The following is a 16177-nucleotide window of genomic DNA, read 5'->3' as shown; positions in this document are numbered from 1 at the left end:
ATACGAAACCAAACATTGAATCAGATAATTTGGTGTTGGATTTTTTGAGCACTAGCTTTGTACCCTTCTTTCACGGCTCCATTTTTGGATAAGTTCGGCGGCAGGGACTGTGACAAGGGACTAAGGTGAGTCTCTGCACGGCGGGGGGGGCCCGGAAGGCTGTACTGGGGGGACCGAAGAACGAAAACCAGATACCCTCCCGTTAGGGAAGCACTAATGTTTTTTTGTCACACATTATGTGGGCCTTTATAAGATTCATTTGAGGTCTCACCTCTAAATTATTCTATTATATTAAAGAATAGACCTATATATTTAAAAAAAAAAAAAAAGGTAAATTATTGATAATGATATTTTTTTTCGGACAAAATATAGGTAAAATTAAAGCAACAATATAAAAAATATATATACACATGACTTCAACCTATTAAGTTAGATGCAAGTCAATATTTTCTTTGGTAGGAGATGTAAATCAAATTTTCTTTAGGTAAGAGATGCAAACCAATGGCAATTAGTTACCTACTAACTATAGATATTTTATTCACAATTCAAAATCAAATAACAATAATTGCAGAAGAAATAAAGAAACATAGAATATAAAATCAAATAAAAAGAATAAAAAAAAGGAAAAAAAAGAAACAATAAATAAATTGAGAAAGAGTACTTAATTGTGGAGTATATATTTTTTTCCAAATTTTCTTAACCCACGCTTATAGAAAGCGAAGGAAGGAAGAGAATAAATAAGAAAAAAAGAGGAGAGAGGAGAGAGGAGAGAGGATATAATAGAGAATAAATAGGGATTGAAGAGTTACTTTCTAATTATGAATGACATTTTGATTTTTGAATACCTAATAAGATGTTTTTTCAAAAATTTCCTTTAACCAGGTTTATAGAAACATAAATAATAAATAAGAAGAAAAGATAAAAGAGAATAGTGGGGATAATAAACCGGGATTAAGAATTAGTTTTTAATTAGGAATGACATATGTGCCCATTATTTTACCATTAAAAATTGTTCTCAATATTGGGGAGGGCCAAATAGCGACATTTCACATATAGGAAGAGAAAAAAGTGAAAAAAACAAGGGAATTAAGGGAATTTATACAAAAAATCTAAAAATTCGATTTGCCATGGCCCCCTTTGGCCCCTTCATAAGTCCGTCCCTGTCTGTACTGGTGCCCCTTTCTCTTTTACCTTTTCATCTCCCTTGAGCCCACCGTCTCCCTCACAAATATACCATGCATGGGCAATCTTCTCGAACTCAAATCCAATAAATGCAAAATCTAGTTCTTTAATAAATTGATTTTCTCCAATACCCTTATTCTTGATATTTGAGTTTTCATCGTTGTAACTCTTTTAGCACGTACTGTGCATATATCGAATATCATCTGAGAAATAAAAGCAAAGATATGATATATGATGAATACTTTGGGACAATGAGTTTTTATTTTCATGAAAATGGACAATCAATGGGTGTATCAAATATCATGCTAATTATGTATGGTGCTATTCTGTGTTCATTACTTGTGACAAATGCTTTATTAATGACTCCTCAACAATTCATTGCATATATCTGATCAGGGCAGCGAAATGTTAATGCTTGAAAAAAAAAATACAAAAACAAAAAAAAGAAACCCCACTCGGTGGTGCCCTTACAACCCTTGATTTTACATTATAGAACAAAATGTTCAAGCAAACATAGAATCACTACAACAAAATCCATTTTTGGCAACGTTTCATAACGGTTGATTACTTTAACATGTCATCAAATGTTTATATCAGTTGAAATCACTTTCATGTGCCTTAGCTGATTACAATCAAGGCAGTATAAGAATGGAAGTAATGTAAGTGAAATCATATAAGCAGTGAAGCTCAACAACATGAACAAACCAATCCATCATACCACAGAAAAAAAATCTATAGCCAAAAAACATAATCGACCTAACAACAAAACCAGAAACAGAAATCCCTGAATACCATTAAAGAAAATTCAACAGACCTCCCCGCATTTGAAACAACCATAACAATCTGTTTGATTTGAGTTATTGGGCAATTTCTATTTCGATTCTAAGCAATTATAATATAATCCAGATCCTCTTCAGTAAGACAGTAACCCAGTCAGTTCTAAAATTAAATAATGGCAATGGTTTCAATTCAGTTATTGGTGCTATGTTGCTCTTGCAAGTGGGCGGAGATCTATTTGTCTTCCAAACCCAAGCCTCCTGTTATCCAACTGGTATAGAATCAGCAATTGATTTCAAATCTATGTCTTCACCGTCCATTGCTAGTTCACTTTTTCAAGATAATTCTAACAAACCAGACATGCTGTTATGAGTCCAGGAGGATCCATTTCAAACATATTGGGAAGTGGTCTAATGGACATGAACACATTCACCATCTAAAAGAAAAAAGAATTGAAAGCGAAAAAGGAAAAGAACCCAACACATGTTATCTGGCCTCCAAACTTTTAGTAGTGAAAATTTAGTAAAACATAGTTTCCGTACATCTTCATTCTATACATTATTCATTTTTATCTTTATTTCTTTTGTTCACATTTGCTGTGAAAACAACTACAAACAGCAACCAATCTGGAGTCATGTTATTCATAACTAACAGTATAACAAGAACAGTTAAGTGAACGTAACTTTATCATAAGAAGTTAGGCAAAAGAATCTAGCATCCATATCATCATACAAGAGGAAGAAAGAGAATAAGACTACGACTCGATCAATGAAGGCTTCTGATACCCAATTCTAGGAGCAACATCCTGTGTCATTCTGAAATAAAGATCCTGGGATTAGGGTTTAGTTAGAAGGAAAGAAAGATGCAGTTGCCATGCTTCTATGAGATGCACAGATAAAAGAGTAAAAAGAATCATAAAACCCAGCAGTGATAAGGTTCTAGCGCAAAAGAACAGTTTATTTGTGTAGAAAACGACTTAAACACAGTACTTCTAATCAAGGCTTAATGTAGTAGGATGTTCAACAGACAAATTTGTAACATATTGGCACGTCAAAAAGTGCAGAAATACATGAAAGTAGTCAGGTCCGTCAAGATACACATGAAAAAAAACACTCTCGAGAAAACATTAAGCAACAAAGAACCACTCTATCATGCATCTAATTCCAGTGCAGTGGTAGAGTCCTAATTGAGTTTATTTCCTTAGCTTGAGTTGTGTTTGAATTACTCTAGTTGTGGATAAGATAAGAGTTCTTAAGTCATAATTTCAGCAGATGTCTAATTAATTAGATTTAGCATGCAATAATTAGAGTTGTATTTCAGCATGTATCAAATTAGGGTCCATTAAATTTTTTAATTTTTATTTCAGCAGTTGTGATTAATGTGGTGGGATCTTAGTTAAAACTAAAGAAATCCCACTTTGAGTTGGATTGAATTTAAGTTGGATTGAATGAATGGTTATTTAAGGACCGGAATCCAGTTTTGAGGGAACCTTGGCTGATTTTAGAAGACCTTTCTCAATTTTCAGCATCATTCAAGTTTCCAGCAGGTTTCTTCAGGCTTTTGAATTCTGTTCTGCAATTTCCAGCAAGTTTCCAGAAGCTACAGCCATCAAATGACAGCTCCATATCAATTCCAGGTTAGTTCAATCTCCTCCCAACCCTATCGCTGCTTCTCTACCCCTCCTCCTTCTCATGCAAGCCCTCCCCCACCTCTTCCCTTGCATCTGCATGTCCCCACCCACCCCTTTCTTCCCTGCGATAGCGGCAGACCCCACCCTTCTGCCAATCCTTCGCACTTACCTGAATTCTGATTGCCTACAGTCGTTTTGGCTCTCCAAGGCTTTAGCTCTTCTTTAGATTGGTTTAGTCTTATTTTAGTTTCTGAAATTTTTAAGATAGTCATAGACTCTAACGTGGTTCTGTTTAATTTTGTTCATAGGACTAGCAATGTTTTTGCTGATTTTCTTACTAGAGGACGCGTTTTCTTTCCCTCTCTCGATCTTGGTGGAATATCTCACTTTTATTCATGGTTGATGTTTCTTTGTTGCCATCCAGGTTTCCTGGTTTACACTTTTTTATTTAATGATATGACTTTTATTTGGCTTACACACTTTTACTTAATGATATGACTTTTATTTGTTAAAAAAAAAAAAAATCGCACCTGCCTGTAGGATTTAGTCCTACAACACGCAGCCTAGAAAGCTAGTTCTGTTTGCTAGAATTTCTAGGCAGCCCTTAGTTTTAGAAAAATTTCACAACTATCTCTAACCCTACAGAAATTTCACCACTACCCCTAACCCTAAAATTGGGTTTACATCACCCCAAGAACAGAGTGCTACCTGGTTTTCCACCCGCAAAAATATGTGAGACCCACAGGGATTGGTGATGTTTTTAATTTTTTAATTTTTATGTTTTATGATTTTTACCTATGAGTCTCACATGTTTTTGTGTTGAAAAACCCGTTGGGAGCACAGAGCGCTCCCTAACGGGGTGCAAAACATAGTCGGATGTAACCCCTCCCCTTCTCTTGGTGCCCCAGGTTCAGGATGTTTGTTGTTCCTGGGGCTTAGGCCCCCCTTATCCTAGGCTAGTAGTTTCAGTCTTCATTCTCTTCTCTTCTTGTACATTCTCCCTTTCCCCTCTGGGGTTTTTTAGGTAATCAAATTCTTTATTTATTCAAAAAAACTCCTATAGCTATTTGTACATGATTTTTCTCAACTGTGCTTAGTTTTAGGGATCTATACACAGCTATTAAGTCGAAGCAAACCTGGATTCAGTTCTCTCAACCCTCTCATCATTTTCGTTGAAGTGATAGCCCCATCTGAAGTCCAACTCCCCTGGTGTGAAGTTGAAGGGCCAACCCAAGAGAGGCCCCAAAGGCTGAAGTAGGGCATAAAGATGCAACTCCAAGTCTCCAACACCCTATGACCTGAAGGAGGACCGAACCAAAACAGGGGTATTTCAATTATTTCAGGTCCCCCAGGTCCAAGCCAATTTGACCTATTCTGAATCAGACTTTTGTTAGGAGTCCAAGTCTAATACTTTATTTTCTTTGATAAGTCATCAAAGAGTCCTGTTCCAATTAGGAGTGTCAAGTTGGGATCTTATCCTACGTAGGGTTCTGTTCTCGAGGGTTCCTTCTGAGAACAGAAGTCCTTTTTATTTTGCAAATTTATTTGGTTAGGTCTTTTATTTCTTTTGAGTTGCAGGTAATCATGGTTCTTCCCCAGATTTTGCTTGGCAGCAGTGCCTGTTCAAGCCAACGAACGAAGAAAAAAGAAAGTTTTGATAAAATCGCCGAGATTTGCACGTGCGAAACGAGGGGAACAGATCCTATTTCGAAAACACTAAAAATTAAAAATTAAAAAGAATCGTCTTCTTCCGTTGGTCGTTGCTGCTGAACCTACCAAGTTGAATGAAACCGCAGAATAAAATGAAAAACCAACTTATCAAATACCTGATTTCCTAGTAAGGAACACTTCATCCTGATTTCTATATTTATAAAGAGGTATTCATTCCCATGGATAACTTTCTTCAACGTAGAAGAAGGTAAGAATGAATACCTCTTTAGAAATACAGAAAATCAGGAGGAAGTGTTTGCTACTAGAAAATCAGGTATAACTTGGCGAGTCACCTTCAAGTGCTTGCTCGTTCGAGTTGCTGAATGGATGCTTGGTGAGTAATATCCAAGACCTGCTTCGACTGAGGATTCATTCTTCTTCTACTTGTTGAAGAACCTCTGTGACCATCAGGCTGCTGATCAGAATAAACCCTTGAAGCTGCTGCCATTAAGGGACACATGAATGAGTAAGTTCCCCCTTGCTACTCACCCCATCATTCCCATCCCTTTCCGTCCATTAAAAATCCTGATCTAACCTCCATAGAAGGACCATCCCCTTCCATCTCTCTCTCCCAAAATGCAAACACCCACACACAGAAAGCCCCAACCTGTTGCCATTAAACCTGCAACTTCTCTGCAGGTTTTCCTTGCAGACATGATCATGCTGCTTTTTGAGTGTTTCCTAGCAGCCTTATCTGACGGTTAGACCATTCCCTCCTTTTAACCACATCGTCCCCTCCATTGTTACGGATTTTCCTCCTAATTTTAGCTACAACAGATCTGCAGGACGTAAACCTCCATCAGACCTTCAACTACCTGTACCTCCATTAAACCTGCAACTTCTCTTCCGATTTTTTCACCAGTTTTAACATCCTTTTAAGGGAAGCAACCCCCAACCTGCATATCAATCCCCTGATGTCCCATCCTCATTAGACCACTGAGCCTTTTACCACGCTTAGCCAGCCCTTACTGGTTCAGATATGAGATCTTAGAAGAATTAACTTCTAGTTGATCTCCTATGAATCTGGGACCACATTGGTTTGATTTATGTTTGTATTTGTGGCATCTTCAAATGGTTTAACTGAGAGAGTCTTGTTGACGGATTAATATATTTGGTTATTAGGTTATTAATGTTTCTGCTTCTTAGGAAATAACGTGAAATAATTTTTTCAAATCCCCCCCCCCCTCCCCCCAAAAAAAAAAATTCATCATTTGGAATCATTAGTTACTCCATGCACATATAGTGACCTTTTCCCTTATATTGTTTTTGTCTTTGCAATTAACCATTCTCCTTTTCTGGTTCTTGCAGGCAACTCTTGCAGATTCTTTCCTTGCAGACCTTGAAGAGCTATCTGGCAATGAAGCTGATATTGTTGTAAGTTGTTTCATCCATGCTTTCAGAAACCGATTTGCAAATTAGCAATGTTCATTATCAATAAAATTCATTGGAACTTTTGCTTGGCATTGATGTAGAATAATGTCTTTTCAAATTCTGTTTGGCTGATTATCCATAATAAACTATTTCTGTCAGGATGAAGATGTTGGTGATGAGGAAGGCATGGAAGAAGACATTGATGGTGACATGCCTGACATAGAATCTCTTAATTATGATGATTTAGATAGTGTTTCAAAATTACAGAAGACACTGCGTTATATTGATATCATGCAGGTTGGTTCTCAACTATCATGTTATTTTATCTTCATCTTGGCACTATATGCTGGATTTTAATATCCTTGTCAACATACCTTCAACAATATAGTTTTCTTCCCTTGTCTACAAAAAATGGATATATCCTTGTCATATATCCAGGGTTCAGCAATCACAATTTCACAACCAATAAAGGTAACATGAAATGTTTTGGATTGTGATGAGGTGTAACGAATTAGTGTTTTGGGATCTCAAGAAAATATCAGTTTTAGGGTTTCTGAATATGAGACATGGTGTAAAGCTTGTAGTTGGGGTGATGTGAAGAGGCTGGGGTTGATTTTCAATGGATTTTAATGCTGAATTTGGGCTGTGGGTAGATTCTTGTAAATTGAAGTTATAAAAATGAAAATAGAAAAACTGGAGTTAGGGTTTGTTGGTATGTAGAGAATTTAGAAGAACAATTAGGGGATGGGGATCAATACTTGCTCATAGATTGATGTTCTTAGGGCTGGAGATTTGATTGCTTGCAGTCAAATCTGATCTTAATCAGTAGCAATGAATCTTATCTTGAACACTGTGTATGTCTTCCAAACTAATGTTGAGGACACTTGATTCAGAACCTCCGTGGTTAATTTCACACCCTAAACCAGAAGCTCTTACAAGGCGGAATAAGGGACTTGTAGCTTGCACAAATAAAACTAATAAATCTGAGTTGTGCTCAGCTCCCATGATAGGATGCCTTAGGTGGATCATCCCAACATTCGTTCCAATCTAATCAGGTATTGTTCCCCTCTTATGCAATTGGGGCTGCTTTTGCGTTCTCTCTTTTTTTGTTGACTATTTAGTTGATCCCTTTGACTGGGAGTAATACCAGCCAGATGATAATATCTTTTATGGATTTTGAGCTGGTGATGGAGCAGTTGTTGGATTGTTTCTTGGTAGTTGGTCGAAGCAAAAAGGGTGATTATCATCCTAGATAAATAAAAGGGCTAATGCGCTTGTCCTAACCAAGCAACTCCATGAGTCCCTATTTGGGTAAGGCTTTTATTAAGGGACATTACACCTAAATCCCTATTTATAGTTACATTTGTAAAGCAATTTGAATAGGACTCAGATTACTACCCTATAATTAAATAGATAACCTCAAGCTAAGGGAGTGTTCTAATGATTTAAACTGAACCAAAACCTTTTCCATGTAAAACATAAAATGAGCCAAGTATAGGAGCTAGTTTTGTATTCAACCTAACTACAACTATTCTTGGCATATAAATATGACCTATTAAATAGGAAACCATGGGGATCAAAGGCCCAATGTGTGTACACCGCAAGCGTATTTTACCCCAAAAAAAACGTATAAACCAACCCTAGACTTTTTCCTGAGAAAAGAAGCCCAATTTTCTCAAGAGCCTGCTCATTTGGCTGATAATAACTCCGCACATGTTATTTTGACTTGAGCTATTGTTTGCTCTCTCTTTTTCTTTATGGTTATTTTGTAGGTAGTGTGAATATCTTTCGAAAGCTATTCTATTTACCTCTACTCTGTGTGAGTTTGCATAATTTTTGAACCCTATGAATAATGTGTGCTGTGTTTAGGCTTTACATTTTGGTAATTTATAAGCAAGTATTGTATGTTACACCAATAACTATATGGCATTTCATCAGACTGTGTGGCAGTTTATTTTCTTTAGTTTATATTGAAGTATACACAAGAACGATGGGCTGTTTTACTGTTCACATGAACAGTAACATGAACAATATTATGCCAGTGATGCCAGTTTCTTTTTTAGATATGCTACTCCATTTTCTATTTTTAATGTAGGAATCTTGCTACACAAGTTTTGGGAGTTTCTATAAAGCATAGTTTTTATTTTATGTTAGTTTCTATTTTTAGAACTTTCTATTTTGGACAAATTCATGAGTCCATGAGATGTACTTATTCTTTCCTTTTTTAGAGGGCAACATGGCTTGCTTTTCAAGTTGTATTTTTGCACCATGAAATTTATAAATAGAGAGGTTGTGATTCTAGGAGAGCAAGTTAGAATTGCAGCCCATTGTTGCTTCTTCTTCTTCTCTGATTTCTTCTTCTCCCTTATCTTTCAAGTTCAGCTACTGTTTTGATTGATTAGAGCTTATTTTTTTAACATGGTGTCTATTTATTCCAAAATTTGCATGTTTGCAGAAAGTTGAAAATGCGCTTGAGAAGGGTTCTGATAACACTACCCAGGGTATTGTTTTGGAAGACGATCCTGAATATCAGCTGATAGTTGATTGTAATGCTTTGTTGGTTGACATGGAGGATGAAATCATTATCATTCACAATTTCATTCGTGATAAGTATCGCCTGAAGTTTCCAGAGCTTGAATCCCTTGTACATCACCCTATTGATTATGCTCGAGTTGTCAAAAAAATTGGGAATGAAGTGGATTTAACCCTTGTTGATCTTGAAGGTCTTTTACCATCAGCCATCATTATGGTGGTTTCTATTACAGCATCAACCACTAGTGGAAAGCCACTTCCAGAGGAGAATCTTCAAAAAACAATTGATGCATGTGATCGTGCTCTTGCTCTTGATTCTGCAAAGAAAAGGGTCCTTGATTTTGTTGAGAGTAGAATGGGATACATTGCACCTAATCTCTCTGCCATTGTTGGGAGTGCAGTTGCAGCAAAATTTATGGGGACTGCTGGGGGTCTGGTTGCATTAGCCAAGATGCCAGCTTGTAACGTTCAGCTTCTTGGTGCCAAGAAGAAGAACCTAGCAGGGTTTTCAACTGCGACATCCCAATATCGTGTTGGCTATCTTGAGCAAACAGAGATATTTCAAAGCACTCCTCCTTCATTGAGGATGCGTGCCTGCCGACTTTTGGCTGCAAAATCCACACTTGCATCACGAGTAGATTCAACATGTGGAGATCCAACAGGAAAAACTGGAAGGACATTGAAGGATGAGGTCCTTAAGAAAATTGAGAAATGGCAAGAGCCACCTCCTGCAAAGCAACCAAAACCTCTTTCTGTTCCAGATTCTGATCCCAAAAAGAAGAGGGGTGGTCGTCGACTGCGAAAGATGAAGGAAAGGTTGTGCTATTTTTTCGTACATTTTCTCAACTATGGAAAATAGTTTAGTTTGCCTTTAATATTTATTTTGATACTCTTATTAATTTCTCATTTTACAGGTATGCGATCACAGATATGAGGAAGCTGGCGAACAGGATGCAATTTGGAATACCTGAAGAAAGTTCTTTGGGTAATTATTACAAGCCATGTCTTGTTGTGAAACTGAATTAGTTAAATTTTGATTGCATCCTTGTTTGGAATCTTTTAATAAAAAATCAAGGTATAATATCCATGGGTTAACATTTCTCTGTTATGTGATTTAATATTTTTCTGGGCTGATATCTATATTTTTACAGTTTAAAATTAAAATCAAGGAATAAGCATACCTAGTACATGTGGCTTCCACTTCTGGATGTTCGTAATTTATGCAGCCTTGCCCTGTTTTAGTAAAGAGACTGTTTCACAACTTGAACCTTTGACCACTTTGGTCACAATGGGGCATCCTTACTGTTTCATTAAGGCCTTCCATCTGTGTAATTAAGCAACACAGAGTATAATTAAAGGACCTTTGAGTACATTTTAAACCGTTATGTCTTTTTAAATCTCAATATTATCTGTTAGTTCCACCAACTATAAATTACCCGTTCATGTTCTACTGTTGCCTGTCGCTTGCTTACAGGGTGTACCATGGTAGTGTTGACTAGAACTATTTGATTTCTTTTTTCAATGATGTCCTATTTACACCTCCTCTAGTCGATAAATTTTTTCTTTGGCTTTATTAAATAGAAGTAGATTCAAATGGAATAAAAATATAAAATTGAAATAATTGTCCTTGAAGGAATTGTATTTTTCCCTTTTCTATTTTCTAGTTCCTTTTGTTTTGTTTTGTTTTCTTTGATTGGTAAGCAAAATCTTAACATGAAGAACATAGCTGGAGTACAAATAGGATATGAAGCACAAATAAGACAACAAAGGCAATGGGAGGCCAGAGCCATACACCCTCAAGAAGGGGCTTTGAAATGTGAAAAGCAACTACAACAAAGATTGCTTTCTTGGTATACCAATCTGCTAAGGAATTAGCAGAAAGAATCCTTCAATAAAATAAAAACCACCTCCTCCATACTGGGAGGCCCTGATGGCGAGACCCTCTCCTTGATGCTCTTTGCTTGGGCAAGATTTGGGAAGAAGTGGCTCCAGTCCTGGTGTCCCATCCTCCTGAAAAGCAGCCAATTCTCAGCTGAATTGCTCTGTGATGGTGAACGTCACATTCCAGCAAGCCAGGGTTATGCTGTTCCTACTGGGCTGAGCCTTTCCCCAAAAGGCTTCAATATGAGAGTGACATACTGCTTTCCCTTGTGTATGGTACTTATTGTGTGAGGGACCTGCTGACAGCTGAAATCATCTTAACCAGACTAAGCTTAAACCATCTTGACCAACTGCAGATCATCAGTAACCATTATGTCCACCTTCCATTTTCCAAAGTGTAGCCTAATCTCTTTATAATGATGCCCTGCTTACAGATTTAGATTGACCAATATGTCTAGAGAAGAACAGCATAACCTGCACCATGATTTTCTTAAGAATTTCAGATGGTCTAAAGTCCCACATTACCACTTACCAATTGAGCTTGCAGCATACCATCAAGACGTATCATGATAAATGGAGCAGAAATTCATGTGTGCTGAATCTGAAATGGGTTCATTTCAGAATCAGATGACCCCATCTATGCTGATTCTGATATTGAATTATTTCTGGTGACTCCCTTAGCTTTCTACTCATCAAGAACTAGTCCTAGAAACTCACATGAACACTGCCAAAATTTCTGTCCTCCTTGACATAATATCCATGAGCCAAATAACTTTTCTCTCCCTATTTTGATGATCCAGTTGTTTCTTCCCCTTAAGCTCAGGATTTTGGTTATCCTTACTAAAAACACAATGTCTGTTACAGAGATTCATAAATCTTTCACTGGACCAGTGGAAAATTGTCCAAGGCCCCACCATTAAATTTGGAACAAACAGCCAACCTTGCTAGGACTTGTTGATGTTTGGACTGGTAGGGTAGGAAGGTATGGTACTTGGTTTACAAGAGTATTTTGTTTAGAGCAGGAATCGTTTGTTGAATTTAAAATTGAGGGTGAATTCTTAGAGTTCAAAATCGGGTAAGTTGGATACAAGCTACCTGGTGGCTGGGGTTTGGGTTTATGTACAGCCAGTTGCTACTAGCTTTTGTTGGCTTTAAAACCGGCACTTGGTTTACTTAAAGCTAGCTCCATTGGAACAGCTTCTCAGCAAAATTTGTTGGGATAAGGCTGTGTAGGAAAATTGCCACCCCTCCCCTCTTTAGACTCTGCTTGTGCGGAAGCCTTCGGCACCGGGTTCGCCCTTTTATGATGCTTACTGGCTAAGGTCCAGTCAGATATTTGAACCTCAAAAAATATCTTTAACACCCACCCACCCCGATACCAAGGATACCTGCATTCATTTCCTTCTAAAATTACGGAGGCTTATATATTTTTGGTGGGCATAAGTTGGGTGATGTTACGAAATGTTAGGAGATTTAGGTATGATATTGGTGATACCCATTGAACTTACTTATGACACTGTGATCCCTAATCAAAGTAGATTCACTGATTTTGCCAGGGCAACTAGAATACTAGATTATTCTGCAGTTTCTTATTTAATTTGGCTTCAAGGTAGTTAAGTGCACATGGAGATTTTTTTATCTTACTTGAGTTTGTGCATTCTGTTCCTCAATATAGGTGATGGACTAGGAGAAGGGTATGGTATGCTTGGTCAGGCTGGAAGTGGGAAGTTACGTGTAGCTGTTGGTCGGAGCAAACTTGCCACCAAGGTTGCAAAGAAGTAAGTCCTTGTTTTCTTTCATATTCTCCTTTTTTTTTAACTGGTTATGCTTAGGTCTCTTCCCGTCTTCTTACCAGTATGGTATGTGAGAAAAAGGGCATACCCACTGTATGAGACTTCTGCCACTGCAGGTCCAGGAAGGGTCATATGTATGCACCCTTCATCCTGGTTTGTGTAGTGTCTGTTTCTAAACACAAACTGTGACCATTAGGTCGCAATTGAGCAACCTTTCCATTGCACTGAGGTCTGCCCTCTGTGAGAATAAAATGTTATGCTTTACCAATGAGTATTGCATACCAGGGTACAGTTTTTGCCTCCAGTTCTCATTTGATCCTTAATTCTCATACTCAGCCTTGTCTACATGACTTTTATGCCTTGACTGTTTTCAGGTTCAAAGAAAGGCAATATGGCAGCAGTGGTGCCATTTCAGGGTTGACTTCTAGTTTTGCATTTACACCTGTGCAGGTTAGTATCTAATTGGTACCTTCTTTTACTATTTCTTGTTTTCTGTTGTCATCCATTCTTCAATGGCCCTTTATTAGGGCCCTGATAACGACACATGGTGGAGAGAGGAGGTGCCATAACCAACTGCTGGTTGGTGGGTTATAAATAGGGGGAAAGATGTGAAGAGAGGACATCGGTTATTTTATGGGTGGTCTTGGGCTGTTGGGCAGCACCATGATAGGTTCTTCAGTGATGACCGAGCTGATTCCGTTGATGATTGATGCTCTGCTTCAATATGTAGTACACTTTCTCTGAGGAAATCTGGTTGCCTGGGAAAGCAAACATCAATAAGCAAACAACAATCTGGTTCTGTCCATGGATGTGTGGATTATTAATTTTTTTTTTGGGTGCATTTGAAGTGAATCTTATTTTTCCCTAGAAAAGAGAAACAATTATCTATAAAATTCATGAGTTGTTATGACTATAAGAACAAGATGTTTTGTTTATTCTGATATTCAGAAACTCACTCCATTTATGTGCTAGTTGGGTTATCGAACCATTAGAAATGTATATTTTTTCTTAATCCCAATGACGTTGTGTGTTATGTTCTGTTGCAGGGAATCGAGCTCACAAATCCACAGGCAAATCAGCTAGGTAGTGGTACCCAGAGTACCTACTTCTCAGAAGTGGGAACATTCTCGAAGATCAAGAGGACTTGAACCACCTTAAAGATTTGTCTTGTACAGTTGGGTCATTTGACTTTAAAAGTAGCTCATAGTGGTGACCCTAGTCATTCTTCGACATCAAGTAGACAGAGAACCCTGAGAAGGATCATTCTTTTTAAGGTGCCCATTTCTACTGGCCATCTAAGTGCATGGAGCTGGGAGTAGTTCAGCTAGATGGTGCTTTATACTGTTCTGTTGGGGGAACTCTATATTTGGTTTCATCCTGGTAATTTGGGATATAGGAAGGTCAACCACTTCTTAGAGTAGTTGATGCAACACTTGTCTTGCCTTCTGACAAGTAAAATGAACTGGATGCTTACTGGGATACTGGTACAATTTGCTTCAGGCTCCGAATTTTTTTGTTTTCACAAATAATTTTAGGGTAAGACATGAGTTATTGTAGTGTGAAGCTGTAAGATTGAACCTGGTTGCAACTTCTTGTTCATAATACCTGTCCGGAATTTGGAAACAATGTGCAGGATGAAATTTTTGTTACGGAAGAAAAGTAATTTAATGGAATTTGTTGAGAGTTTACAGTTGTTTTCCTTTGATTTATATCAAGTGATGGATGCTAGGAATCAGTTGGATTGCTAAACATATGCACGGAGTGTCTCTGTTTGTGTTGTCCAAGAGATCGACAGAGGAGTTTTAACTCTTTTTATGGACGTTTTTCTTTTGCAAATTTCGTTATTGATCATTACAAAAGTAGGTATTGATCTACAAAGACCAAGGGTTTTTTTTTTTTTGAAGTGGAAAGTGTTTTTGATCGACTAGAATCGTGTGTGTTTAAAATGTTGGATCCAACCGGATCTATAGTATTCATATAATAATTAAAGCATGTGTTATGAATATAATCATGGAAACGTAGATGAATAAATACTTCTAGTGTTCTTGTTGTAGATGCTTTTTTTCTTTGAATCTAGCTTTGAGTCTGGTTTCCCGCACGGCGGGGGGGGGAAATGGATAAAAAAGGAAGCGGAGGGGGGCCGGCCCCCCTCTCGTCATTGGGGACCAGTCGTCGGTCTCCACGATTCCATTTGGTCTTGTTCCGTCCGCCGGCCCTAAAGCATTTCACTATTTGGAATCTTTTTTACTAAGACTCAAGAAATTATTTATAATATAAAACCCTAACATTTAACTACTCTCACCACAATAGTAAATGTCAGTAATAACCATGAATGAATATGGGCCCAGATAAATGACCAAAATTAGTTAAGCACACAAACCCAACATAAAAATGAAAATTAAGACAACCAAAAACCCCACTCCCTAGAGTGTAAGAAAAGAAATCACTATTTACACTTCGTTTTCATTCACGATAGTTAGATCGTAGTTTGTAAGAGTGATACAAATGCTAGAGGTTGCATGACAATCTGCTGTGCAGGGGTGTAGTCAAGACTCAACATTGGGAGGGGTGAATAATGAGAGTCCGGATCACTTCTCCATTGGCATTTTTCATCACACATATTGTGCGGTCTCATGTGAGATTGATGGAGGGTTCTACTTCTGGATTATTTTATCATGTTCAAATGTGGGCTCACACATTAAAAATAGAGGTAAATTATTTATAATGACATTTTTACCCTCAAAAAACATAAGTAAATTATAAAAAATAAAAAGGAAATTAAAGCATGAGAATTACCAACAAAAAAAATATGTTACAAAATCAACATTAGTGGGAAGAAAAAGAAAACACTTGATTTCAGTAGTAAAATGCTAGGTGCAAACCAAACGAATTAGTAGTTTACTTTATAAACTACAAGCATTCTATTCACAATATAAAAATTAAGTAAAAAGAATAACAGAAAAGAAAAGAACAGAGACCATTTAAATTAAATGTTCTTATAAAGAAGAGGGCATTAAAAAAATATAAGACTTTACAAAAATACATCTAGATATATACTCCTAGAAAGGGAGGGAAATGAAAGAAAAAAATAACAAAAAAAAAAATATTAAAATTAAAAAGAGTTTATTTACATGAATCCTACTTAAGTTGGGCCAAAACTCTTATTAGCTCCCTTATGTGTAGCCCAATCCAATATTACATGTAGCACACAATTGACTGTTTAGTAGTCTCAATTGAGACTCAAAATAAAATGATCAGAATACCCTCATTATATTAAGTTACTAAACTATCCTTGTGTCTT

At 37.2% G+C, this 16177-nt stretch overlaps 1 protein-coding gene across 1 annotated transcript; it reads left to right on the top strand.

Moving 5' to 3' along the window:
• Positions 1–5442: 5442 nt before the first annotated feature.
• On the top strand, positions 5443–14552 carry LOC149018073 (U4/U6 small nuclear ribonucleoprotein Prp31 homolog). Its single transcript, XM_089152401.1, has 8 exons — positions 5443–5765; positions 6608–6673; positions 6830–6967; positions 9126–10018; positions 10117–10187; positions 12759–12861; positions 13251–13326; positions 13923–14552. The coding sequence occupies exons 3-8, from the start codon at positions 6857–6859 to the stop codon at positions 14022–14024; spliced, it is 1356 nt and encodes a 451-aa protein (XP_089008527.1). The 5' UTR covers positions 5443–5765; positions 6608–6673; positions 6830–6856; the 3' UTR covers positions 14025–14552.
• The last annotated feature ends 1625 nt before the right edge of the window (positions 14553–16177 follow it).

Source organism: Hakea prostrata, chromosome 4 (genome assembly GCF_041222555.1).
Source record: "Hakea prostrata isolate BN-2017 chromosome 4, UWA_Hpros_2, whole genome shotgun sequence".
Lineage (NCBI taxonomy): Eukaryota > Viridiplantae > Streptophyta > Magnoliopsida > Proteales > Proteaceae > Hakea > Hakea prostrata.
Note: the sequence above shows the minus strand (reverse complement) of the source record. Positions and strands in the feature narration are given on the sequence as shown.

Excerpts from the sequence above, each read along its gene's own strand:
- LOC149018073 (XM_089152401.1), top strand. The coding sequence starts at position 6,857 with ATGGAAGAAGACATTGATGGTGACATGCCTGACATAGAATCTCTTAAT. Across the intron at positions 6,968-9,125 it reads GTTATATTGATATCATGCAG|AAAGTTGAAAATGCGCTTGA; the intron begins GTTGGTTCTCAA and ends GCATGTTTGCAG. Across the intron at positions 13,327-13,922 it reads TTGCATTTACACCTGTGCAG|GGAATCGAGCTCACAAATCC; the intron begins GTTAGTATCTAA and ends GTTCTGTTGCAG.